Raw genomic sequence first — 26,830 nt, 5'->3', positions numbered from 1 at the left:
TGACTTCACCTAGACAAAAATATAACTGTTTATATGATATAACAGTATACAAAAAACAGTAAGATATAAGAATTAATTGTTTTGTTTAGCACTAATGACCTGAGAGGTGAGGAGTATTGTATATTGGAAGAAGAAAATGAAGAGCAATAGGTAGTGGCAAATTGAAGTTGAGGACAATGATAGCAAATGAATTAATACATGGGTTTTGCAGAAGAAATTAAGTAGTTTGTGGTACTATGATCTGAATTTGACTGATGGAAGGACATATGAGTGTGGTCTGAAAAGTTCTCAGCCTAACAATGAAATAACGAATTTATAATTTAAAAATTATTTTTATTTTTCAACATAATCTCCCTTACGACTAATATATTTATTCCAGCAATGCTCCAGCACCATTATCCCATCCCTGTAGTGATTCGAAGAAAAATGCTGATCAGCGAGGAAGAGTGTTAGTTTTGGGAAGAGATAGAAGTCAGAGGGAGCCAAATCTGGGGAATAGGGTGGATGTTCCAACAATTCATAGTGCAGATCCCTTAAATGTCCTGTTGTCAAAACACCTTTGTGGGTAGCTGCATTGTCCTGATGAAAGATTATTTTTTCTTCTGTACTGTGTCTTTCCTCACGAATTTTTCCATCTAGTCTTGTTAAAAGATCGGAATAATATTCCCTGGTTATTGTTTTATCCTTTTCAAGATAATTAATAAACAAAATGCCTTTAGCATCCCAAAACACAGATGCCATGACCTTTCCTGCTGATGCAACTGACTTTGTCTTCTTTAGCGCTGAACAACCGGATTCTGCCCACTGTTTTGACTGCTGTTTATTCTAGTGTGTAATGGTGAATCCAAGTCTCATCCATAGTAATAAATCGACACACAAAATCGATTTTATTCTTGTTAAATTGCTGTTTAGAGATTTTCGTGCAATGCATTTTTGATCTGCTATGAGCAAGCATGGCACTCATCTTGCGCAAAGCTTTTTTATTTGCAATTCTTTATGCAAAATATATCCTACATGTTCTTTTGAAATGCCTATAGTCTCAACAATTTCATGCAGTTTGACTCACCGGTCATCCAATACCATATCGTGCACTTGATCAATGATTTCTGGTGGTGTTACACTTTTTGGACATCCTTCATGTGGATCGTCTTCAAGGCTGATACTGCCACGTTTCTTAATTGTCGAAAACGAAGGAGAAAAGTGCCCATAAACTTTTATGAACTTCGAATGAATTTCTGTTGGTGGTAAAACCTTTTACGAAGAATTTTATAACCACACGATACTCGATTTTATCCATTTCAAGGGATAGAGACAACACTTTTGCTTCAGACAGCTGTATAAAACAAATTACTTGATAGAATGACTTGCAATTTTAATGGATGCTTATTGGAGATGTACCAACTTAGATAAAAACAATCTTGCCGACAGTGTTGCCATCTATGGTTGAGTCCAGGAACTTTTCAGACCACCCTCGCGCGCGCGTGTGTGTGTGTGTGTGTGTTGAAAAGCAGAGGTGAGAGGGTACATCCTCGTCATACTCCTCTTGATATATCTTTCCATTATGAGATGTGTTCTAATTTAATTGCTCTTTAATTTCCTGTATATATTTCTTGAATGAATTGTAAGAGTTGGTTTAGTATATTTAAATCGGGTTAATATTTTAAACAATTTTTGTCTACTAATTTTGTCAAAAGTTTTTCATAATTAATAAAGGCTATGCGTGTTTCTTTTTGAAACTCTCTTCTCTTTTCAATTAATAATTTTAGAGTAAAAATTGGATCTAGGCAGTATCAGCCTTTTCGGAAACTGTTTTGTTCTTCTAGTAGTTTGTCCTTTACAGTATTGTTTAGCTTCTATTTTAATATTTCTGCATATGTTTTATATCCTGTATTTAGCTATTTAGCAGACTAATTCCCCTATAGTTATTGCAATCATCTTTATTTCCTTTTTTTTTCATAGATTGGGATAACCAGTGCTTTTTTCTGAGTTGGGAGTTTTTTCCAGACATCCAAACCATATTAAAACATTTCAGAAGTCTTTAATTAAATTTTTTTACCTGCATTTTTGTATTGTTCTATTTTCTTCTCTGTTGTTTTCCTATTTTTCATCTTCTTTATTATATTTTTCAGTTCTAACATTGTGATGTGTTCTGTTAGGTCATTCTTTGTTTTTATAAAATTTTATTTCATTCTTCTCATCTGTCCACAGATTTTGGAAATAGGTAATCCATTTTTCTAAATCTATTGTTTGTATTTTTATCTTTTCTTTTATTTCTTTATTCACGTATTTTATTACTTTATAGGTTTTGTGTTGTGGCTTAAATATATTCTTTTCTAGTTCTGTTACGAAGTTGTTCCATCTCTCTGTTTAGCTCTTTCCCATCTCTGTTTTTCCCTTCTCGTTTTGAAATTGCACTGTTTCTTTTATATACTCTATTTCTACTTCTGTTGTTTTGGAATTTAGCCATTTCTGGTAACTGCCCTTTTTTGTTTTTATACTTTCTGTTTTTTTGTTCCAGTCTCGTAGTCCTCTTTTTCTAATCCATTGGAGCTTTATTCTTAAACTTTCTGTTGCTGCTTTTGTGAGAATTTGTTTAAAAATTCCCATTCCTCTTCTATGTCACTTGATTCATGTGTAGTTTCTGTTTTTAAGTTTGTGCACGTTTGATATTGTTGTCTAATATGGGGAGGGGGGGGGTCCTGTTAATAAAGAAATTTTGTAACTCAGTTGATAAGAATTTTCAATTTTATGTATTTTTAGCCTCTTTGGTTTGAATCGAATTTTTTCAGTTTATTGAAAGATCGAAGATATCTCTGTAATAGAGACAAAATATTGGAACTGTTAAACGTGTTTAATTATTTCTTTGTGCTGTTTTCATTCTTCCATTTAACCTGATAATGAGCTTAAACTAGCACCTAATCCTTAATACATGAAAATAAAATCAGTGCAGAACAGATTCAAGAGACTGCATGTTGAGTTTCATGAAACAGAAAGACTAGAAATACATATTGATCACCTGTATTTGTAAGCATGTGCATTAGTAAACAGAATGATAGCTGACATCTTCATTCTTGGTCAGTTGTTTGGGATTAAGAATAGAACATGGAAATATAAACTGTGAAGGTGCTTGAAACCCAGCATGCGGAGATTGAAAAGAAATTAGATGGTGCAAAGGATTCTTGTTTTGAAACTGTATGTAGGTCTTTAATGAGCAAACAAATCAGGAGAAATATTCCAATAATATGAATTGAATTATAGATTGCAAAAGGAAATCAAGTCGGAAAAAAAGCAGTGTGAATTATATTATATTGTTTATATTTTTATTTATATTAATTATACTGTATTATATTTTGTTCATCTCTATATATAACATTATCAAATTTAAGAAATCATTAATCTTCTCCACTTTAAATAGAAGTGGGCCTGATGATTTGTTTTTATTTGTGCTATGAACCTATTCTTGTTTGATCATCAATCGTTTCCTGATATGTGTCCTGAAGGGGTGTTCAGGCTACTATGACAGCACTACATGATTAAGTTTATGTTATTATTAATCTTCTATCAACAATCATCATTATCTTACTTTCAGAGATTTAGACCCAGTGACCTATTCCACTCTCTTTCCACCTTTTCCTTGGTCATCCTTGACTTCTATATCTTCCAAACTCTAGGTGGTATTGGAGTATTTTTGGGGTAGTCCTGAAGTGTCCATTCTTTCGATATGTTCAATCCACTTCTTTCAGTATTCATGTACTTTGTCCAGTACTGAGTCTATTTTTAGTTATTTCCTTATTTCTGTATTTCTTCTTTTCCCCCAGAGAGTATAACCTACTGTCCTTCACAGGAATTTTATTTCTCAGGTTTCTATTCTTTTTTCTTTTGCAGTTTTTATGGGCCCTAAACAGTTTTCCTCCAAATCAGTCTATTACTTGTGAGAACTCCAATATTGTTATACCAAACATTTTGAACTTATATGTCACTTCTGACTCCACGTAGACCTTGATCTTCTTCTGGGTCTCTTTGCTGTTTGACATCAAACATATGTTTTGCTAACTTTTCCTCACTCATTCTATTTAAGTGATCATACTAAATTAGATTTGCACTGCTAAATGTCATGTTCCTTTCCAATATCTTCATTTTTAATATGATTCTGCCATTAATCCCATCCGATTCATATTCTAATTTTTCTCAGAACCATCATATCCGCGGTCTCGAGTCTTTGATCAAGTGCTTTATTTTTAACCGAACTCTCAGATCCATAACTTAAGATGGTTTGAACATTGTTTTGTATACTGCTAGTTTGGTGTTTTGATTAATTTTTCTCTTATTCCATATAAATTTATTCAGCTGGCTCCCTGCTATTGGTATAGCAGGGAGCCAGCTGAATTCTGTTGTCTATTTTTAACTTTAACTTGCCATCTTCACTAAAAATTGTGTTGTGTCTAAATAGCTGAAATATTTTACTTGTTCTGTAGGACCTCCATTCAGAATCAATCCACATATACTTTGAAGTTTTCTCTCCTCTTCCAATTTTCATAGTTTTGGTCTTTTTATTGCTGATTTTCATGCCAAATTTGTTTACAGCTATTATTCAATTTAGTTAGAGAATATGGAAACTTGCACTAGATGATGATGTATCCTAAACGCAAGTTTAGGATACATCATATGCATAAAGCAAAGAGCTAAGTTTCACATCTTCAATTCTAATATCAGGCCTAATGCCACTTTCTTTTCATAATGTGATTCATATAGATCAGTGATGGCGAACCTATGACATGCGTGTCAGCACTGACACACTTGAAGGTTTCAGGTGATACACCTTGGATGTTGAAAGATATTGGTATTCTGATGAAAAAACTGCGATAAATCTTGTAAGATCGCTCTCAGTTAAGGTGATGGTAGGTTTCGGTTCATTGAAAGAATTATATTTTATAATTAGCCTATTTCTATTTTATTTTGTAGTTAGCTTATTTCTATTTTATTTTGTAACTAGCCTATAAACAACGAGCGTTTTAAGTTTACATTTTCTTTCTTAATCATTATAATTTCTGCATAGTCATATGATATTATAAAAACTTATAAAAATTATTATCAGTATTATATGATACAAACTTATAAATACGTGCTTTATATATTATAAGCTTAAAATTTTCATTTGACTTCTGTATGAAATTCGTTCATGCATGCATTCCAAGTCTCTCGACTGAGTAATAGTATTAAATATTGAATTTATCTGAGTAAATAATGAAAACATTTTATAGTTGCAATAAATTCAGTAACTTTTGTTAAATAATGCAAATAGTAACAATTAGACGTCGCAACAAAACCTACTAAATAGCTGCTATTTAGTAGCATGATAGAGAGTAAAACGTAACAAGGTTGCTACGAATGTTGCTATGACCTTTGAGAATGAACTCAGAACATTTCAACGTGATTTAGAAAGTAACAATTTTAAGTATTTCCCAAGGGTAAAAAATTTTTTTAACGAAACCAAAAATCGTGAACAACATATCAACCAATCTATTGAAGTTCTAAAGTCAGTAACTGAGCAGTTTTCTTCTAGATTTGAGCAATTTCGAATGTTGGAACAAACAATCCAATTCATAAAGTATCCTGATGAAACAGAATTCATGGATCTTAAATTAGATGGCTTTGAGTGGTTTGATTTAAAAGATTTAGAAATGCAACTAGCCAACTTCCAATGTAATCCTACCTATCTGGAAAAGAAAGTTTATTGCTCTTAGAAATGAATTAGAAGAACTTGAACGGGAATGTCTGCATGATACCGCGTATAAAAATTCACTGTGAAATTCTAAGCGTGTGGAATAGCCTTCCCGAAAACCTTCATGCTCTTAAAATCTTTGCTAAAGCTCTTCTATCAATTTTCTCTTTTACATACTCTTGTGAAACTCTATTTTCTGACTTAAATAATATTAAATCAAAAGGGAGAAATAATTGAGCAATGATTTGAGCGCTGCCTGTGTAGCATTAAAATGTACACACTATAGCCCTTCTGTAAAGCAATTTTTACCAGTACTCAGCAACAGAAAAGTCATTAAATGTAATGTAAGTTTGTAATTTCATTTTATTAAATTAATTGTATAATATGATTTCATAGATTTTATATCAATGTCCTGTTAAATAAATAGCCTAATATGATATGTATAAGTCACCATCTATGACTATGTAGTTAAATTTATAATGCATGTATGCAAGTGGCACATCAACAACATCAATATTTTAAAAAAAAAAAAAAGATGTTAGACACACCTGGATAAAAAGTTTCGCCATCACTGATATAGATCACGAATAAGAGTGGCAATAATGTGCATCCTTGTCTTACCCCTAATTTTACATCAAGCTCGCTTTCCTATATTTCCTTCATTACCAACTTGGAAGACCAAGGTCTAGGTGGATTGATTCGATCAGAACTTCTTTAGAAGTATGAAATGTTAGATATGACAATTGGAGTGCTTACAAGTAATAGATTAATATGGAGGAAATTTGTTGCTAGGAGATTAATAATAATGTAAAGTTAATCATGTGAAGTGCTGTCATAGTAACCTGAACACCACCCCTTGAGGAACATATCAGGAAATTGATGATGATGATAATGTGTGAGATTGTTATACTTTAATAAGTATTTGAGCTTTTTCTTTGTTCCACATATGTTATTACTCTGCTGTGTCTATCTGATAATTAAAGACAGTCCTGGAGTAAAATAACAATATATTGAATTTTAACCTTTTGTTGGTTAGATTATTCCAGATTCATATTCTGGAATAGTGCATTGACTTCAGTATCAATATGTTGTTACGCAAATGTGTGAAGCTTAAATGAGAGATATTTAAAAATATTTACTTTAACTATATATTTATTTACAAGAGAGATTAATCCCCAGATACATTTTAGTAATTCGAAGTAATTACTCCAGACATCTAGGATATTCTTATCTTCAGTTTTCATGTCACCTTTATCATTTTTCATTCCTTTTACAATACTCTTTCCTCCATTTCTGAGCTTCTTCAATAACCTCTAGAACATTTTGCCACCTTCCTGATATTCATTTTCCATACTCTTACCAGTCTTCCCATGCTTTTTGTTTAGCTACTTTTACACATAACTTAGCTGTCTTACATTTTTCTTTGTATTCTTTTAGGGCATCTGCTAGCTTATTTGCTAGGAATTTTTGGTAGGCTTTCTTCTTTTTCAGGACTGCTTCTTTAATTTCTTGTGTCCACCATGGTGTTCTTATTTTTCTATCCTTGCAGACAACTTCACCACATACTTCCCTAGCTGAATCAATGAGTTACCTTCTTGTCTTCTTTCAATCAGTGTCTTGTATTACTTAATATTCTTAATTTGAAAACTAATTTGTAATTGTATGATATGAAATTAGTTTTCAAATTAAGAAAGAAATTCTTTCTTACACGTATTAGGCTTCCTGGCCTGTTACAGAACTATCTTAAGCCCTTCTAAGTCGTACCCATCCCAAGTCTATTGAACACATGCAGCTACAGCCAATTCTATGGCTGTAGCTGCATGTGTTCATGGGCCCGGTTTGTCTGCTTGCAGGAGGAAAAACCCTAGATAAACTGAGAAGAAAACCCTACATAAATTTCTTTCTATATTTCTTTCTTTCTATTATTTATATATTTATTTCATAAGGATACACAATGATGCATAATTTACCTTCAGTTGAGAAATTGTGATAGAAGTTCTTCATGTCCTAAATGGGATTAAAACTCAGGTCCTTCCAAGCAGAGGGCATTGTCTATACTGAACTGAGCTCCATTATATACGTAAATATTTTGGGAAATAGATTTGCTAACAACGTAAGATTAGATAGAAAGGTTGTTGTTTAATTTAGTTTCATATCTTATGCATCTTTAATATAAAGGTAACAGTTAAACTTCAGAATCAAAAAAGGAGGTGTACAGTTGAATTGAATTCTGACTAATATGTAGTGATGTAGTTGATAATAAAACATACATTGATGTGAACTAAAAGATGAACTAATAGTTTACTAATCATAGGATAAATTTTGTTGCTAAACAGTGATAAGTACATGGATGATACAATTATTATTTCAATATCATCCTTAATTGTCATTTTTATTCAGGAATCTGAACCACCTTTTTGGAGAACATTGTATATTAAAAATAAATGAATATATTCAACGTTTCATCCTCCAAGATAGTTTTCAGAAGTATATGCTATCTTTTTAAAACTTCAGTATAAGGTTAGGTAAACTGCAAAAGTTCTGTTCACTAACTACAGAAAGTTGCTTGTTAGAGGAGAGATAATAAACAATGAAGAACAGTTTACCCCTTTATTGTAAGCTGAGTAAAGGATTACTTAGTACTTTGTATTTAAAAAGGAACATGAAGCAATTTAAATGGTAGTTGAATTAACAGTTTGAAGAAAATTTGAATTCTGGCTTAAAAGTTCGATGGCTAACATTGAAATATGTATTATTCTAATCGTAGTGTACTCTATAAGTCAAAATATTAAATGTACTATGCTTCTGAATGCATAATTTGTTATCACATCACTTCTTTAACGAATGTTGTAAAGACTGCGTTACAGAGGCATTGGCAAATCCAGAAAAGGATCGTATGAAGCATGATGGCACAAGCATTTCGATATGGCTGCAAAGTGAGTATTTAAAAAGGAGAGGGAAGTATATTTAAGTTTAAAGAACTGAGTATAAGAATTGCTTATATGTCACTTAAGCACTATGGTTTTCTTATATATACACACACACACACACACACACACACACACACACACACACACACACACAGGTAGTCCTCGACTTACGACGGGGTTACGTTCCAACCTCTCTGCTGTAAGTCAATTGTGACGTGAGTCGAGGACTTTTGTTAATTCTTGATTTGTTTGATTTCTGTTATAATATTTTCATAAATTAAGTTTCTATATAACTTAAAACGGTGAAAAATGTATAAACTTACATAAACATTTGTAAATTATTTATTAGCACATACAAATACATAAATACAACATTAAGAAAGAAAAATGTAAGGAAAAAATACATAAACGCATATCAAAAATGGTGCACTTGCTTCATATCTCATATATCCCTTAACTTAAATAAGTTCATGTCGCCCAATTGAAGCCTTTGGCTCTTCATTATAATTAATACTTTAATAGGACACCTCTTGGCAATTCTCATTAAAGGGATGTAAGTTCTGTTCGCTACGAGCTTGGTATTAACATGGTCTACCTACTCACTGATGCGACCTCAAAAAAGGTCAAAACCGGTCTGGGTAGTGACCTTCTCTCATAATGTTGAACAATAATACAGCTCCTAGGAGTTTAAGTTCACATTATGGGTAAATATCAAGAATAGTGATCGGAGCTTGCTCCACCTTTTACATGAGTTGCCTCAGCTTGCACTACCTTGAAGGGTCAGTTGCTGCACTATCCAGGTATTTGCTCACGCTTGGAATCGGCGAACTTTATATAGTTTCTATATTCGGCATGAAACTCTTTGAGTTTCTTATTCGGCTAAGAAACAATATGGGATATAATATCCCTTAACTTAAACAAATAAATATTTAGATGGAAAGCAAGATAAAGAAATAAATATAAGAACAGCCATAGCTAAAGATTCCTTCTGGAAAAATAAAGATCTGCTCAGAAGTTCTGTGGGTATCGAGACAAAGAAAAGAATGATAAGAACATTAATGTTGCCAGTTTTCACATGTGGAAGTGAGACCTGGATATTCAAGAAGAGAGTAAGACACCAGATCATGGCCTTTGAAATGTGGTGCTGTAGGAGAGCTCTGAAAATCTCATGGACAAAACATGTGACAGATACAGATGTCCTACAGAGAATGAGAACACAGAAATCTTTATTACAGGAAATGATCCTGAGAAAGGAGATTGGCAGAACATGTACTGAGAGGTTCAGTAGGACAGAGAATACTAACAGTTTTAGAAAGAAAAATTATGGGAAAAGGATCAAGAGGCACGAAACGATGGACATGGCTTGAAGATATAAGATCATGGACAGGTTCACATGGCTATGCAGAAACAATAAGGAAAGCCTCCAACAGAGAGAACTGGAAGGACATGCTGCTGCACCCTCTCACTCAGGAAGCTACATGAAGAAGAAGATATCAAACCATGCATTACACTTCAAGAAATTTGTTGGAAGTTTTTCCACTTGGTTATACTATAAATTATATTCTTGGTTTAATTCTTTTGTCCAAGTGTAAGCAAACAAAATTTGCACCTGAAGTATTTTCAGGACTGGGCAACTCGTATATAGAAGCTTTGACTTCACATCACTTGCGTTAGTATCCCATAATGTAAAGCACATATCCTTATGGACATCTATAATACTATGCATTATGGGAAGGGTCACTACCCAGACTGGTAGTGATCCTTCTGATGTGACCTTTATTGAGGTCTCATCAGTGAGAGCCAGACCCAGAGGTGATACCAAGGTTAAAGTAATGCAGAAGTCATATTTTCATATACGAGTAGCCAAAAGGTGTTACACCTCATTATTAAAAGGATTTTTCCACTAATACTCTGGATTAGTGGAAAAATTCCAACAACTATCTCTAATCCAGAGTATTTTAATAATAAAGTGTGACACCTTTTGGCTACTCGTATACGAAAATATGACTTCTGCATTACTTTAACCTTGGTATCACATCTGGATCTGGCTCCCATTGATGAGACCTCAGTAAAGGTCGAAACCAGTCTGGGTAGTAACCCTTCCCATAATGCATAGCATTCTCCATGTCCATAAGGATATGTGCTTTGCATCATGGGATACTAAGGCATGTGATGTGAAGTCATTAGCTTCTATATATGAATTACTCAGTCCTGAAAATATTTTAGAACCAAACTTTGTTTGCTTACACTTGGATAAAGGATTAAACCATTTATACTTCAGGAAATGTTTGGACACTTTTTTTTTTTTGGCTTTTTTTAAAAAATATAATTTTATTTGTTTGTGAGTATCTTGAGCATACCAGGATGTTGAACTAACAAGGATGATCATTTTGGTTCTCAGCTGGGATATTATATTCTGTATTGGCTGAAATTACATGTTTGTGAGAGTAAATATCATACCAGCTGGGGGGTGTCAAACCACATACACAAGACCCGCTCTGTTTTCATGAAGAAATGAGGGCAAACAGGGAAAATTCAGCCACTCGAATGATCTCAACAGAGTCATCAATGGCAAAGAAGTGGAGCTGGCAGAGGAAGTACCGAAATTCTGTATCGATGAAATTGGTATTTACAGGTGAGATTGTTTTAATAATTATCAGATATTTTTTCAACCATCAGAGAACAGGGGAAAGAGAGAGAGTCACTATATGATATTTAACACAAAATATAGAGTTAAATGTCTTGAATTGAGTGAATATTTCAAGACAATGCAGGTGAATTTTAAAATGAAAATTAAACTGTCTCTAGGTGGGAGATGAATTTCATTGCATTGTGTGTGAGAGAGTAGTCTTGACAAAGTTATGTTTGGACTCTAGATTAGTTTCCAGATTTTCTAATCTTATGCCCACTTACAGTAATAATGCTAATATACCATAGTCAGACTTTTGTGAGTGGGTCTCACAAAATTGATACATAAACAAGAGTAGTAAATCCTTCTGAGACATGTTGAAATGTTTCTGAAACTGGAGGAAATCATAAGTGCCTGTTAGTATTCTGTTCATTATATGGACTAGTCATTAGTAGTACGACAACTCATCATAAATGCACATGGAGAAAACATACCCAAGAACAAATCCATCACAATTGTGTTATTGTTGATGACTACAAAGATTCACATCTTTGGATTTGTCTAAGATACAAGAGTGTACAGCAGATTTGAAATATTATGTCATCATTACTTAGTGTCAAGCAGAATAATAATAAAAAAAAGTATCTCAATAAAAAGAATAAAACTGAACACTGTCAGACAAACATTAGACTCAGTTCAGCAAACACCAAAATGGAGAATTGGACAGTAATTTTTTTTTTTTTATATACTTTTCCCAAGGAAAGGAAGGAGGAGGAGTGATGGTGTTAGACATCAAAATGGGTAATTGGACAATTATTTTCCACAGAAGGGAAAAAAGAGGAGGAGTAACTATAGTATTCAATAATATGCTCAGGTAATAATGTTGAAATGTCAGTAGTTTCAAGTGGAGTGATGTGAGCAGAATGAGGAATTTGGATAATGAAACTAATTTGTGCATACAGATTTCATTAATAAAAAAAGTGGAGGAATTTTTTGAGCCACTATGGAAGGCATCTTAACATAAAGGAAAAAAGCAGAATTTGTCCTTGTTGAAAATTTTAACAGCAGAGTAGTAAATGAATACCTGACATTGAAATGTTTTGGGAAAATTTGAAAAGATAATGGTAAAGAGCAGGCTGGATTTTTGTTCAGAACATTAACTGTTATTGCTAATGCTGTGTTCCAACTTAATGATGTTCAGAAGTCAAATTGAGAAAAGACACTAGAAATAAGGTCTCTTTACCTTGTTGTTATGACTCGTGATAGCTTCGTGCAGATTTACAACACAAAAGTGTCCTGTGGAAATTAAGCAGGATAAAAATGAATATTGAGTAACATATAGAAAAGTTTTAAAAATAACCAGTCAAGTGGCATTCTGAGGTGAACTGTGGTTTCAAGTATACAAATATTATTCAAGAAAAAAAAGAAAAGAAAGATTATGGTTTGGTTCTTGTTTTAAGAACAAGAACCAAACTTTTTAGTTATTTGTTATAGTGAGAACCTAGTGGATCAATGATTGAAGTAGAAAAACCCATCGGAAATTGTAAATGCTCATGTGAAAGTAAAATTTTTACAGCACTTAAGTAGAATGCATATTCAGAAGTCCAGTCAGAAGATTGGATACCAGGTGATTGAATGAGAGTTATCATATACCTGTTTCTTAAAAAAAAGTATATAAAACTGAATGAGGAATCCAGAAGAATTTCTCTACTTCTTTTCTCCTCTGATCCTTATATCTGCCAATAGAAGTTGTCAAGATCAGGTTTTCATCTTAAGACATATACGCTGTCTGATAAAAATATCCAGACAGCTCCTCACAGTAGTGGATATGGCTATATACATAATGACCATAGCTCATTCATGTATAAAATTAAGCGCACAGTCTTGCAATCTTCATAAACAAATGTTAACAGTAGTGGGCCATGCTGAATAGCTCAATGACTTTCCACATGGCAGTATTATATGATGGCAACTCTGCTGCAACTCACTTCAGGAAATTCTGTCATGCTACAGCTATTCTAGTCAACTGTAAATGATGTTATTGGGAAGTGGAAACAGCTAGGAGCAGCAGCTGCACAATTGTGACTTGGTATGCCATATAAAAGCACAAAGCAGAACTGCCAAGTGCTGAAGCTGCACAAATATCACCTGCCCTGAGTTGAAACACTTGCTGCTACCAATTTCTATGTCTCTGCAAGCAATGCCACCACCACAGCTATAATTTAGGAGTCAAAGAGCATGTGCTTTCATGGCTGCTCAGCCACATGCAGAACAAACTCCAGAATCAGCTAGGGCAATTCTTGAGCAGTGGAAACATGTTCCCTACAGTGATTAACCAATATTCACCATTGGCAGTTTTGGATGAGTCTGGGTTTGGCTAAATGCCAGGATAATGTTACCTTCTAGAATGTGTTATGCTAACTGTGAAGTCTGGTGGAGGGGACATTATGATCTGAGTTCCAGTGATAGGGAATCTTAATGTTATGGCATACGATGTTATTCTAGACAATTCTGTGCTTCAGACTCTATGCCAAGAATTTGATGAAGAAGCTTTACTGTATCAAACATGGCAGTGTCTCTTCTACAAAGCAAGGTCTGTGCAGGAATGGTTTGATGAGATATGTGTTGAAGAAGAACTTGACTGGCCTTCTCCAGCCCCAATCTCAACTCAGTTGAAGAGGCTATGAGATGAATTGGAATGCTGATTGCAAGCCATTTCAAATCATCCAATATCAGTGACCAACATCATTAATGCTTTTCTGGAAAATTACTGTAGCAATATAACCAAAATCTAGTGGAAATCCTTCCAAGGAGATTGAATCTTGTTATTGTAGCAAAGATGAACAGTGCCATATTAATGTATTTCATATTCAAGAGAGAGTTGGGATGAGCAGGTGTCCAGATAATTTTGATCAGATAGTGTACTTGAGAAATCACTGTAATATAATATCTACAAAAGTATAAAATAGTTTTGTAGATGTGGAGCATTCACATGACTAAATGCTAAGAGAAAGACTTTGAAATCTTGAAATATACAATGTATATTTGTAAGCCAGCAGTTTGTTTTTATAAAATCAAGCTACATGTCTTACTTTACTGTTTTTTACTCTTTACTGTTTATCGCCTATAATAATTACATTATGTGGGTGAAAGCTATATTAAATAAACCTGATTTCAAAATTATTCGAGTAAGCTCATTTCTTTATGCAGATGCCAGGGTGATTGGAGATGTCACTCACTTGGCATCTCCTGAGGCATGAAGCTGCTTGATAAAGTTTCACGTTTGGTCTTTAGAGTAGAGTTTTCTGATGATCTAAAGAAATGACAATTATATATATAGTGAATGATATAATCAGACAAAACAACAAATTATATATATATATATAATATATTTCAATCACACACTGCTGTATGAGAGAGAAACTGTAGCTCTTTCCCTTTTGTGACTACCTTCATTCTCATCTTCCATGGATGCACTCTCTTGTCCTCTTACCACCCTCCTACCATCCATCAAGCTGTGTAGGTCTCTATCATGTCACCCCCTTTTTCTCTTGTTTGCTAGTGTCTGCTGATTCTGTCTATCTGTCTATAGTGATATCTCATATTAGGATTCCATAGTGATATCTCACTATGGAATCCTAATATGGATTCCATAGTGAGATATCAAATTTTAACATTCTCCTTTTTACTCTGTCCACTGTATCACTTTGGAAACCTGGAGACCAGATGTGTACATAGTAGTTCAAATGAAGTAGTATCAATGTCTTTTAAAGAGGCAAAATGACTTGCTCATTCTTATATCTCATTATTCATTTCAGGATTTCATTTATTCTCAGTATTTATACATACTACACTTATTCTCAGCAAAACTCTAAGATCCCTATTCTGATAGTCCCTTCTATCATAATACCACCAATGTAATATGATATTGCATATCACGTGGTACACCACTGTTCACCTTTATTTTTGCAGAACCCCCCCGCCAGCCTGGTTGGCCGAGTAGTTAGTATACCTTCTCTCCAACTAACAGGTTGCAGGTTCAAATCCCACTGCGGGCATGGATGTTTGTGATCTTACCTTGTGTACTGCTGTAACCATTGATATGGTGTAATATGATCTTTGCTGTCCTGATGCCATTAAAACCACAAACGATGATGACCCCCCCACACACACACCCAGTACACCACATTTAGATATTGGTGAGTCAGCCACATTCTTTTATCCAATCTAATAGTTTATAATTCAATCCCATACCCTCCATCTTATGGAACAGCCTTCCATGCTGTATCCTGTTAAAAGCCTTTGCAGAGTTAAAATACTAATCTTTGTAAAGTATAGATTGAATCTCAACTAATTTCTCTATAATAAGTCATAACAGCTTTTTCAAAATCATTAACCATGAGTCTTTGGGATTACCATATACATGCTCCATTCTTATTCATCATCTGTATGGATCTCATTATGAAAGAAAGTGGCATTAAACCTGATATTAGAAATGGAGATGTCGAATTTAGCTTTTTGTTCCATGCATATGATGTACTCCTAAACACATCCAATGAAAGTTCTGCAGGATCTGCTAATTAAATTGAATAACATCTGAAACAAATTTGGCATAAAAATCACCAACAAAAAAAATTGCATTCTATTAAGGCACAGTTTTTAGTGAGCATGGCAAATTAAATAATGAGTATAGAATCACACATGTACCAGAGTAAAAATTAAATTCATTATGTAGATATTCCATTTTACTTATCTTAAGGACATCATCAATACAAATATCAAACAAGAATAAGGAATTTGAATAAAGAAACAGTAGAGCACATGCATTAAATTGGAATCCCTCTATGTATACATTCGCATGTTCATGGGTTAAAACTATTGGGCTGAAAATAAATTAAAATAAATTAGTTAAAGATAAAATACAAGAGATCACATTATTTAATACAGTTCAGGATAACAATTTCCTGCACTTTTGAAATAGTGAGGCAGTTATTTCGAATGAGAGCAATTTCTTTGTATAAACGTTCATGTTTATATGTGGATCTATGCAGCAGCTTGGTGTTTTTCTCATTGGATCCTGTGGCTAGTGTTTTCAATTCCATGTTATGCCAGGCCAGATTTGTGAGGTTTGAGAAGCTGGATGTGGTCTTGATGTTCAGATATATGTTTCTTTACAAATCTTCCTGTTTGTCTGCATGAACATGGTACTTGGTATATGTCAGACAGCATCAGTGGTGAGAGTTTGTCTTTTTGCAGAAGGCAGCAGGTTATGAATTTGGTTGATGGGTTTATATGTAGCAATGAGTTTATATTTTTTCATAATTTTTGTTACATGTTCTGAGATGCCTTTTATGTATGGTATAGGAGTTCTCTAGGCTTATTCCTGTCAAGCTTGCTGTATAGGAGAATGGTTAATTTTTTTTTTCTTTAGGGAATCTTAATTCCCTAAAGAAAAAAAATTTCAGATTTGAGTTATTCTTGGATTATAGCCATTTTGTAAGGCTGTTTCTTGGATAGTTTCCAGTTTTTATTTTTATAGCTTCTTCGGAAGAACAAATATTATGTGCTCTTGATACTATGGATTTTACTACTGTTTCTTTATTCAAATTCCTTATGGTTGTTTACTGTTTCTACTGATGATGTCTCTGCATGATAAATTTATTTTGTACTGTGGTACACTTGATTCTATGCTTAATGATATTCCACAGGTCTCATTATACAAGAAAATTAAATAATGAAATAGAAAACAGAAATACAAATCTGGTATGGTGGGTTGGATAAATTTACATGGAATAAGAGTGAAATTTGCAAAAACATTAAATTAGCAGTATATAAGGCAACATTCAAACCACGTTCAAGTCATGGATCTAAGAATTGGGAAATAAATTAACATTCAAACACATGGATATCTTGTGTATATTATAAATCTCAAATTTTATTAATTTTATTCAGAGCTCTCATATTTATGGTCAGATTTGAGATCACATATAAAAGAGCTCTGAAAAAAATCAGCAGCCTGAACAGGTGGCATCAATTTTAACTATAGTATATAATGTTCAAACCAGTTTTAAGTTAGGGATCTCATGATTGGATTAGAAATGAAGCACTTGATCAGGTTAGAGACCAGATATGAGATCTTGGGGGGGGGGGGGGGGCAAATTAGCAGCCTGAACAAATGACATCAACTTTGAATGATTAACTAGGTTTGACCCATTGACTTTTTATTCATTTAAACCAAATGCTTCTCCATTGTGTTTTGTTGCCTATAAAAAAATAATATTTTTTAACCCATTTCCAACAGCTTTCTGGAAACAGTGACCTGATTAATTACCACAACTGAATGGAAAGCCATTTTAGGCTTATGCCTGTAGATATAATTTTGCTTTGTCTAATTCTATCACTACAAATTGTTGGATTGAAACTGAAATTCAAACACATGGACATCTTGTGTATGTTATAAATCTCAAATTTTATTAAATTCTGTCTGGGGGTCTAGCTATTGCAATGTATTATTTCAACATTTTTATCTTGTTTATGATTCATCTTCAAGTGACTTCACTGAATTTGGAATTTTTTAAGAGATTTAAAATACCAAATCTGAAATAAATTCTGTCCAGCAAGAGTCCCATATGAGCAAACAAACATAACAAATTCAATAGATTATTCTTATACATTTTTTGTGAATTATGTCTAAAAATGTAAGCAATGATTAATATATTATCTAAAAACCCTTCGACATTACTTTACACCTTGTTAAAAGGAAGGGCAATAAATATCAATTATTTTATACCAAGTTTCCAAACAATATGTTTCTTTGATGCTTAAGGGTCAAAGCTGTATAACTGAGAGGAGACCTCCATATAGCCTTTAAAGAAATGTGGAGGACCGACCAGGGCTTCTGACCTAATGTCCAATCCTCACCTTCTCGTGGTGCACCCTGTTGGGTATCTACTTGGATACTGAACGAACGAGGATGGACTGGCTATTTCGGATTTAGCCGACCAAATTGTATTCTTATTGGCTTAAACCAATATACAAAATGATGGTACAACATGACAAAATTTCATGCCAGCTGGGGCGTCGCCCAGTTAAACAAAGTCCCCATTTTTTTAGCCAGGGCGAACAGCGAGGAGTCAGCTACTGGAACAAATCTGAAAGCACACTTCAACTCAATATCATCAGAGTTAAAGATCGGTACTATCAACATAAGAAGCCTGAATGGCAAAGAAATGGAGCTAGCTGAGGAATTAGATAAGTACCAGATTGACATAATAGGGATGACTGAAACAAAAAAGGCAAAAACTGGTGAGATCTTTCTGAGCATTAAATACAAAATGTTATATTCAGGCAATAACAATCAAGGAAAAGAAGAAGTAGCCATAGTATTCAACACAAAATACAAGGCTAATCTTCTTGAATGGCAGGCAGTAAAGTGATGTGGGCAAATATCAGAATGGAGAATTGCACAATGAGACTTATTTGTGCCTATGGTTCCACAGAAGTTTCTACTAAGGTAGAAGTGGAGGAATTTTTTGATGCTTTAGAGAAAGCAACTGACACAATGAAAAAGAAAAAGTTGGTTCTTGTTGGGAATCTAAATAGCAGAGTAGGAAATGATTGTCAGATATACAAAAATATTTTGGGAAAATTTGGAGAAAAGAGCAAAGCTAATAATAATGGCAAATACCTGTTGGATTTCTGCTCAGGACATGGACTGGTTATTACTAACACCATGTTCCAACATAAAAATGTGCACAAATTCACATGGAGAGAAGAGGCTAGGAATAAGAAAAGTCTCATTGACTATGTTATTGTTGATAGTGATGTTTTCTCCCTGGTGCAGGACACCAGAGTGTACAGAGGATTTGAAATTGGGAGAGATCACTATTTAGTCTTGAGCAGGATAAAACTAAATTTCATATTGAAAAGAATAACATGTAAGAAAGTTTTAAAGCTAATAAAAGTTGAGCAGCTCTCAGATGTGAATTGTAGACTAAAATACACAAAGATTATTGAAGAAAGAATGAAAGAGTTTGAGAACAGGAACCAAACCTTGGAGATTCAGTGGCAAGCCTTGAAGTAAACCCCGATTGATTCAGCCAGAGAGGCATGTGGTGAGGTTGTCTGTATGGATAGAAAAATCAGAACTCCATGGTGAACACAGAAAGTTAAAGAGGCAGTAAAGGAAAAGAAGAAAGCATATTAAAAGTTCCTAGCAAATAAGTCAGCTTGTGCTCTTAGAGAATACAGAGACAAATGTAAGAAAGCTGAACACTGTGTAAAACTCCTGAAACAAAAGTCATGGGAGGACTTTGGCAAGAACATAGAAAATAAATATCAAGAAGGTGGCAAGATATTCTGGAGGTTGTTGAGGAAGCTTAGAAATGGAGGAAAGAGTGCTGTAAAAGGAGTTAGAGACGATAAAGGTTACATAAAAACAGGACAAAAAGATAACTTTGAAGTATGGAGTAGTTACTTCGAAAAATTGCTAAATGAAACAAGCAGTGATACCACAGCGGTAAAAAACACTCAACAGGAATACATATCCATTCTTGAAGTAGAAAAAGCCATGAAAGGCTTGAAATGTGGAAAGGCAGCAGTAGTAGATGATATTCGACCAGAAATGCTGAAGTATGGTGGTATAAAAGTCTTACAGTGGCTGCACTGCATAGTTCAGAAGGCCTGGACAGAGGGACGAATTCCTGATGATTGGAGTTGAGCTCTCATAGTACTCATATATAAAAAGAGAAATAAAACTGAGAATTACAGAGGTATTTCCCTACTGAGTGTTCCTGGCAAGATTTATGCCAGTATACTTGAGAAACGGTTGAGAAGAATTGTGGAAGAAAAGCTTGGTGAAGAACATGCTGAATCAGGCCAAATAGAGGCTGTCAGGATCAGATCTTCACTTTATGACAAATAGTTGAGAAAACATGGGAATATAACAAAGATCTGTATTTAAGTTTTGTCGATCTGGAAAAGGTATTTGACAAGGTGCCAAGAGAGAAGCTATTCAATATCCTACAGTTATATGGTGTCAATGTGACATTATATCAAGCAATACTTAATCTTTATTTGAGTTACAAGTCAGCAGTTAGAATTGAAGGAAGTACAGGAAGATGGTTTAATGTTAAATTTCATTTGAGACAAGGAAGTACATTATCCCCTCTGTTATTTATTATCTATATGGATCACATTATGAAGGAAAGTGGTATTAAACATGATATCAGAATTGGAGATGTTAATGTATGCTCTTTCCTTTATGCGGACGATGTTATACTTCTAAATAAATCTGCTACAAGTTTGCAAGATTCCCTGACTAAATTGAATAACTGTTGTAATAAATATGGTATTGAAGGTCAGCAATAAAAAGACAAAGACAATGAAAATAGGTAGAATCATTGAAAATGTCAACTATGTTGTGAATGGAGAACCTGTTGTATAAGTAAAACATTTTAGCTACTTAGGCATGATTTTTAGTGAAGATGGTAAATTAAATATGGAAATAGACAACAGAATCAACAAAGCTGGTATGGTAGGAAGTCAGTTGAAAAAATTCATATGGAATAAGAGAGAAATTAGTCGGAACACTAAATTAGCTGTATACAAGACAGTGTTCAAACCAGTTTTAACTTATGGATCTGAGAGCTGGGTCAGAAGTAAAACACTTGGCCAAAGACTAGAGTCCGCAGATATGAGAGCCCTGAGAAAGATTAGAGGCCTGAACAGATGGCATCAATGGCAATATCATATTAAAAACGATGATATTAGGAAAGAAATAGACATTGTCAGCATCCAGGAATGTGTTAGCAGAGCTAATCTGAAGTAGTATGGTCACTTAAACAGAATGGGCGAGGAAAGATTAGCAAAACAAGTGTTCTCTGCCAGGTTGGCAGGAAAATGACCCAGTTGAAGACCATGATATAGGTGGATTGATATGGTACAAAGTGCCTTAGGTGATAGAAATATAAGATCTGATAATGTTGGGGTCTTGACAAGTAACAGACTGATTTGGAGGAAAATTGTAGATAGGAAGTTGGTAATGATGTGAGTTTGTCATGTGGTACTATCATATCCTGTACACCACCTTCAGGGTACATGTCAGCAATTTGATGATGATGTTTCTTTGAAAATAAGAAAATTTCAACATATTCCAGTTTCTGGAAGTACAAAACAGGAGTTCTCTAACCTCATAAGCTTTGGAATTATACATGAAAAGATATAAAAAATCAATTCATTGGTTCTCACTTTATTGGTGCATTTTTGTTTATAGTCAAAAATACCAGTTTTAAGTTAGATCTGAGAATTGTGTTAGAAATAGAGTTAGGGTGAGTTAATGTTGTCTGTGTAATAGTGCAATGTCAAAATTATTTTTGCCGTTTAGTTTTGCAAGATTTGGATATTTTCTAATCCTTGTATGATTGTCTGCAATGTATATATAATTCAAGTAATGAATGTATTATGTTTTAAATAATATTTTAAATTACACGTGGAAGAAAGAAAACTATTTAATGACACTGTTCATATCCTTATTTATCAATTAATGTTAGAATGAATATTATTTAGCCAGTAATTGTGTGATTTAAAAATTGGGCTCTCCGCACATGTATTCTGTTGAAGAGAGTGGGGAGTTCCTACATTGTCCCTAGATGAAGACATGGTTAAGAAGATTAAACCTTTTTATTTATTTACTTTTGGAAAATGTAAATGCATTAAATAAATTTCCATATATATATATATATATATATATATATATATATATATATATATATATATATATATATATATATACACTGCAGTTAACCAATATGTGTATCAAATGCTATAAATTAAGAAAGGTATCTATTGATAGATAGATAATCACTAGTTCATTCATATTTCAAAATGGGTTCACTTAATGTATTTTAACATTGAGCTCAGAAAAAGAAGATGCCTTTTGATCTTCTTTTTCTGTATTGTATTTAAAGTGCAAAATTCAAAAATTAAGCAATTTAGACTATTCTGATAATAAATTAATAATAAATGTAATTCTTATTGTATAATCTTGAACATTCATGCTGTCAACCTCCATGGAACCAATCAATTAATACCAGTGAATAAAAAAGAGTAGATAGAAACTATTTAGTTTTATTTATTTATTTTTAAGATAGTGCAGTGCTCTAATCATTAATTAGATTAATGTAGCAATGTGTTAATATTTTATTTATTTTTAAGATAGTGCAGTGCTCTAATCATTAATTAGATTAATGTAGCAATGTGTTAATATATCATACTACATACTGTCATCACTGACTAAATGTCGAAAAAAGTGGCATAGAAAATCAGTCTATTGATGTCTGTTTTGGTTAACAGAATAGTATCCAGACACCACAACCATCCTAAATAAATACTGTTTGTGTTCCCTCTTGTGATGCATGGAACAGTTGGGTAGTCGTTTGGATATTACAAACACATGAGATTCACTCACAATTTGAGATAGTGTGTTATATTGCACAGATACCACATTATAAAGAAAAAGAAAATATGTTATGGGGAAAAAAATGAGGTATACCTTAAAAAATAACAACAGTGATTAAAAATTCCTTGGCAAATCCTCAGTACTGATGTACTATAGGTTTATACTCTTTCTTGGGGTTGGGGGGGGGGGGGGGGCATGAAAAAAAGTTTAGAATTGCTGCTCACATAGGTGAGATTTGGAGTGAGGTTGTTCCACAGCGGCTGAGAGCATGAATGTTCAAGATAATACAATAACAATTAAACATATTTTTACCTCAGAAAGCAACTTAAGTTAATAAGGTTGCTTTTCCAGGTGAAAGTAAGTTCACAAAAATTATATATTGCTCCCATTGCTCCCCATTATATATTTATTCATACTAAAGTGAAGATATCCATTTTGATAGAGTGACTCTATAAGATAATTATGAAATGTGCATGACAATGAAAGTTGTCAAGAATAAAAGCAGTATAAGATCCATATAGCAAAAAACACATTTTTTGCTATATCTCTTTTATTTGTACATGATGTCAGAGCAGTGCATGAACCACAAAGAAGTAACTAAACATTTACATTTTTTTTTGTTACTTTATATTACATTTTTTATGCACGTGACATATATAATACAGTGGCTTATAATTTTTAATTCAAGACACAAAATTATGGATGAAATAAATTACTAAAATTGGCAAGAAAAAAAATCTCTTTTATATTATTCAGGTCTTGCAAGTTTTTGTGGTGGTGTATTCAAAAAGTATCCAATTGAACTTACTGGCCTTCTACAATATGTGGCTAATCAGCTGAAGGCTGAAAAGAGGTAATTTCTTTACTTATTCAAAAGTACTTCTGATTGTGTATACTGTTTTATTAACCTCTCTTCATCTGTGATTTTTATTTTCCAGGCAATGTGTCAAATTTATGTCTGGTAATATCACTTTTTATAAAGACCATTAATTATATTTAAAACTTACAGAATTTTTTTAACTCAGTAACACTTTTTATAATAAAAAGTTACTGTATTGAGAAATCATTGCAGTTAATTTGGCTATACACGGTGGAATTATACTCTTTCTTGTTGATATTTCCTGGTGTTCTATTTGCCCTTCTGGTTTGTTTGATTGCTAATGCTTTCATTAGTTAGAAATTAGGATACCTGCATTTAAAACAATTGCTTTGAGTGGTGCAACGTTTATGTGTCAAAATGATGGTAAAACAGGAGTAGAAATCATGGAGATCAGCCCATTTGGTTCTGATGTAGTGTTAGAGGATAAGAAATCATCTTGTTAAAAAAATGTTTTATAGAAAAGTAAATGTAGATTCACTTATGCTCTATGTTTTAAAGAGGTGAGCTAACATCTTCATGACTCAGATGAAGAGGCTAGCTCTTCATGATTTCTGAGTTATGAAGAGCTACAGAAGAGGAAGGAGAGCAAGTTAATGAAATGTTTTGGGGATTAGGATTCTGGTTAGTAATTAGTTTGTTTGGTCATTTTTTCCAGACTGATCATTAGAGTTAAAGAAGGGAATTCTGTTTGAGTTGGTAATATTGAAGTATCCAAAGAAGTTGACCTTGCTACTGACTTAATTAGTCTACAGAAAATCAATCTTCAAAGGCATGTAATCAAAGAAATCAGTGGTTTTTTAGAATTTGCTACGGTGTAAAGGCAACAAACGAATACAACAAAATGTGGCACAAAAATTTTTACAGCACAGTTTATACCACATTGTGACAACTCAGAGTTTCATGAAGTTGCTGCTATTTGGTAAAGCAATTTGAATAAAGTATGCATTATTTCATTTCTTCATTTATTACAGACATCACAGTTCTTGTGAAAGTGACAGAAATAACAACAGTTGAAAATAACAATTGATGAATGTTTCTTCCCCCCCACTATGATTATGGCATTTAATTTGCAAACACTGTTTGAAAAGATTATAATAATTCTATCTCCTTGGATGAAATTTGACATTTAGTAACTAACTCAGTTCAAGTGGGAAGTCATTGCAATTTTGTTTTCATTCAAATAGTTCTAATGGCAAAACTTATGTCAATAGTATAGTTATGATAAAAAAAGATGTCACGAGTGTAATTCATAAATTGTGTTATGTTTTTTTTTTTCATGCTGGATACATCTTTTGTTTATTGTGTTTTTGTTACTTGTCCCTTCTTCTCTGTTCCCACTGCTTCTGAAAATTGCATCCTTAAAGAAATGCACATTGGTGGCATGAAGATCAAGTTCTGACCTGAATTTTCCCTCTGAATACATTGCAAAAACTGCTTCATGTATGCACTAAAAAAATGTGAAAAATTTGTTGTGGACAGTTGTTGTGAATGAAAAGAAGGAAAGCATTAATGTATGTGAAAACTGTATTGATGGGTTAGAGCAATTAGAAATGGGAGCTACAGTTGGGACCATAGTAGAAGAGCTTAGGCAGGAATTAGTGAAATGAAACAACTGGAAGATGAGATTAAATACCTACAGAAGATATTGGCTGATGTGAACGAGGAGGAGTAAGTTAGCGTATGAAGAAAGATTCAAAGGATAATCATATATCATTGTATAAGGACTCGGCCATTAGAGATATCATGACTAATAAGGCACACAAACATGCTTTCGTTGTGGAATAATAAAACAAATAACTGATGCTTTGTAGAGTATGAAAGTGTGAGTATCAGAATTAATGGTAGTTGTGGGCACAAATGACTTAGTTGGTGAAAAAAAAGAATGTTGATAGAGATTTGAGAAAGTAATCGCTGCAGATAAACGATAATAGTGTTGTTGGAAAAGTCATTAACATGTTGTCTAGATACGAGAATATTGAATTGAGAAGGAGAGCAGGGATAATGAATAGCAAGATGGCTGAGTTGTGTGAAGTGAAGGGGATTCAGTCAATCTGTGGAATGAATTTGAAGGAAAGTTGGAATGATTTAAAGTTGATGGATTGCATTTGAATGGGTTCAGCATTTTTCAAATGCAGTCCATTAACTTTAAACCATTTTGGCATTTAGAAAGGCTATTGTTTGCTGAGACGGCACAGAATCAAAAGCTAATGTAGCTACTGAATTATTTATTTGTATGGGTTTTCCCCCATTCCTCATCTGTCCTATAGGAATGGTTTATCCCTCCTAATGAGGGATTAAGTATATGTTTATGACTGTAAATCTGTGTGCGTGTGTTCATGGGCCAGTTTGCCTGTTCTGAGGTACGAAAAACCCGAATTTCCAGGTTAAAAACACCCTCTGCCTCCATATGAGACCAGCTAACTCACCTTTACTCAACAGAGACCAGTAAAGATTCCTCACATCACGGACGGGAATTGAACCCAGGTCTTTCCGACCGATGGGATTCATCTATACCGACTGAGCTATAGGAGGCTCTAATGTAGCTACTGATATAAGGGTATTAGTAAAGCAGGATAGTGCAGCGAAACTGGTTGTATGACAGGAGGAAGATGTGATTGTAGCAGCACAAGGTGATGGAATACATAAAAGTGAGGATGAGATAGGTATGAATGACAGTCAGGATCAGGGAAACAGGAGTGGTCAGACCGAAGGGAGCTAGAATAGAGATTGTTGATCATAACAAAATGATCTCAGACACAAACAGATTGTTATGTGTGTATAAAAATGTAAGCAGTATTTGAAATAGGAGAACTGAGTTTATTGCATTGATTGAGTCAGTATGCCCAGAGATAATTGGTATAAATGAAGCTTGGTTGTCTGAGGGATATGATGTCAGTAATAGAAATGAAAGGATATACAATTTTCTGGATGGAAAAAAGGTGAAAAGAGGAGAAGTGCTATTAATGATTGCAGAGGAATTGTGTTTAGAAAGTGTGGAAATATAGAGCTTGCACAGATTTTGAATCTGTGTAGTTGGAAGTTGAAATTAACAGGCTAATATATCTGATAAGATTCTGTTTATAGGCTAGGGAATGTGGAGAATACTGAACATGTAAAAAGAAGGTGATCCTGATGGGAGACTTTAATTACAGGAATAAAGAATGGAAGGAGGAGTTAGTATATGGGAACAACAAGAGTGAGCTTGGTGAAT

General features: G+C 33.6%; 1 protein-coding gene across 1 annotated transcript in view; it reads left to right on the top strand.

Annotated features, from left to right (window-relative positions):
- The window catches only part of tho2 (THO complex subunit 2-like protein), a 779,097-nt gene that overhangs the window by 293,015 nt on the left and 459,252 nt on the right, over window positions 1–26,830 (top strand). The window contains exons 17-18 of the mRNA XM_090391861.1: window positions 8,578–8,658; window positions 23,496–23,592. Coding sequence (XP_090247987.1) covers window positions 8,578–8,658; window positions 23,496–23,592 — 178 coding nt within the window. The remainder of the gene's footprint in view (window positions 1–8,577; window positions 8,659–23,495; window positions 23,593–26,830) is intronic.

The sequence above is a fragment of the Typopeltis vanoorti genome, chromosome 4 (assembly GCF_054136105.1).
Source record: "Typopeltis vanoorti isolate ZY-2024b chromosome 4, IOZ_Tvanoo_1.0, whole genome shotgun sequence".
In the NCBI taxonomy this organism is placed as follows: domain Eukaryota; kingdom Metazoa; phylum Arthropoda; class Arachnida; order Uropygi; family Thelyphonidae; genus Typopeltis; species Typopeltis vanoorti.
The sequence above is the reverse complement of the archived record's forward strand: the minus strand, read 5'-3'. Positions and strand labels throughout refer to the sequence as shown.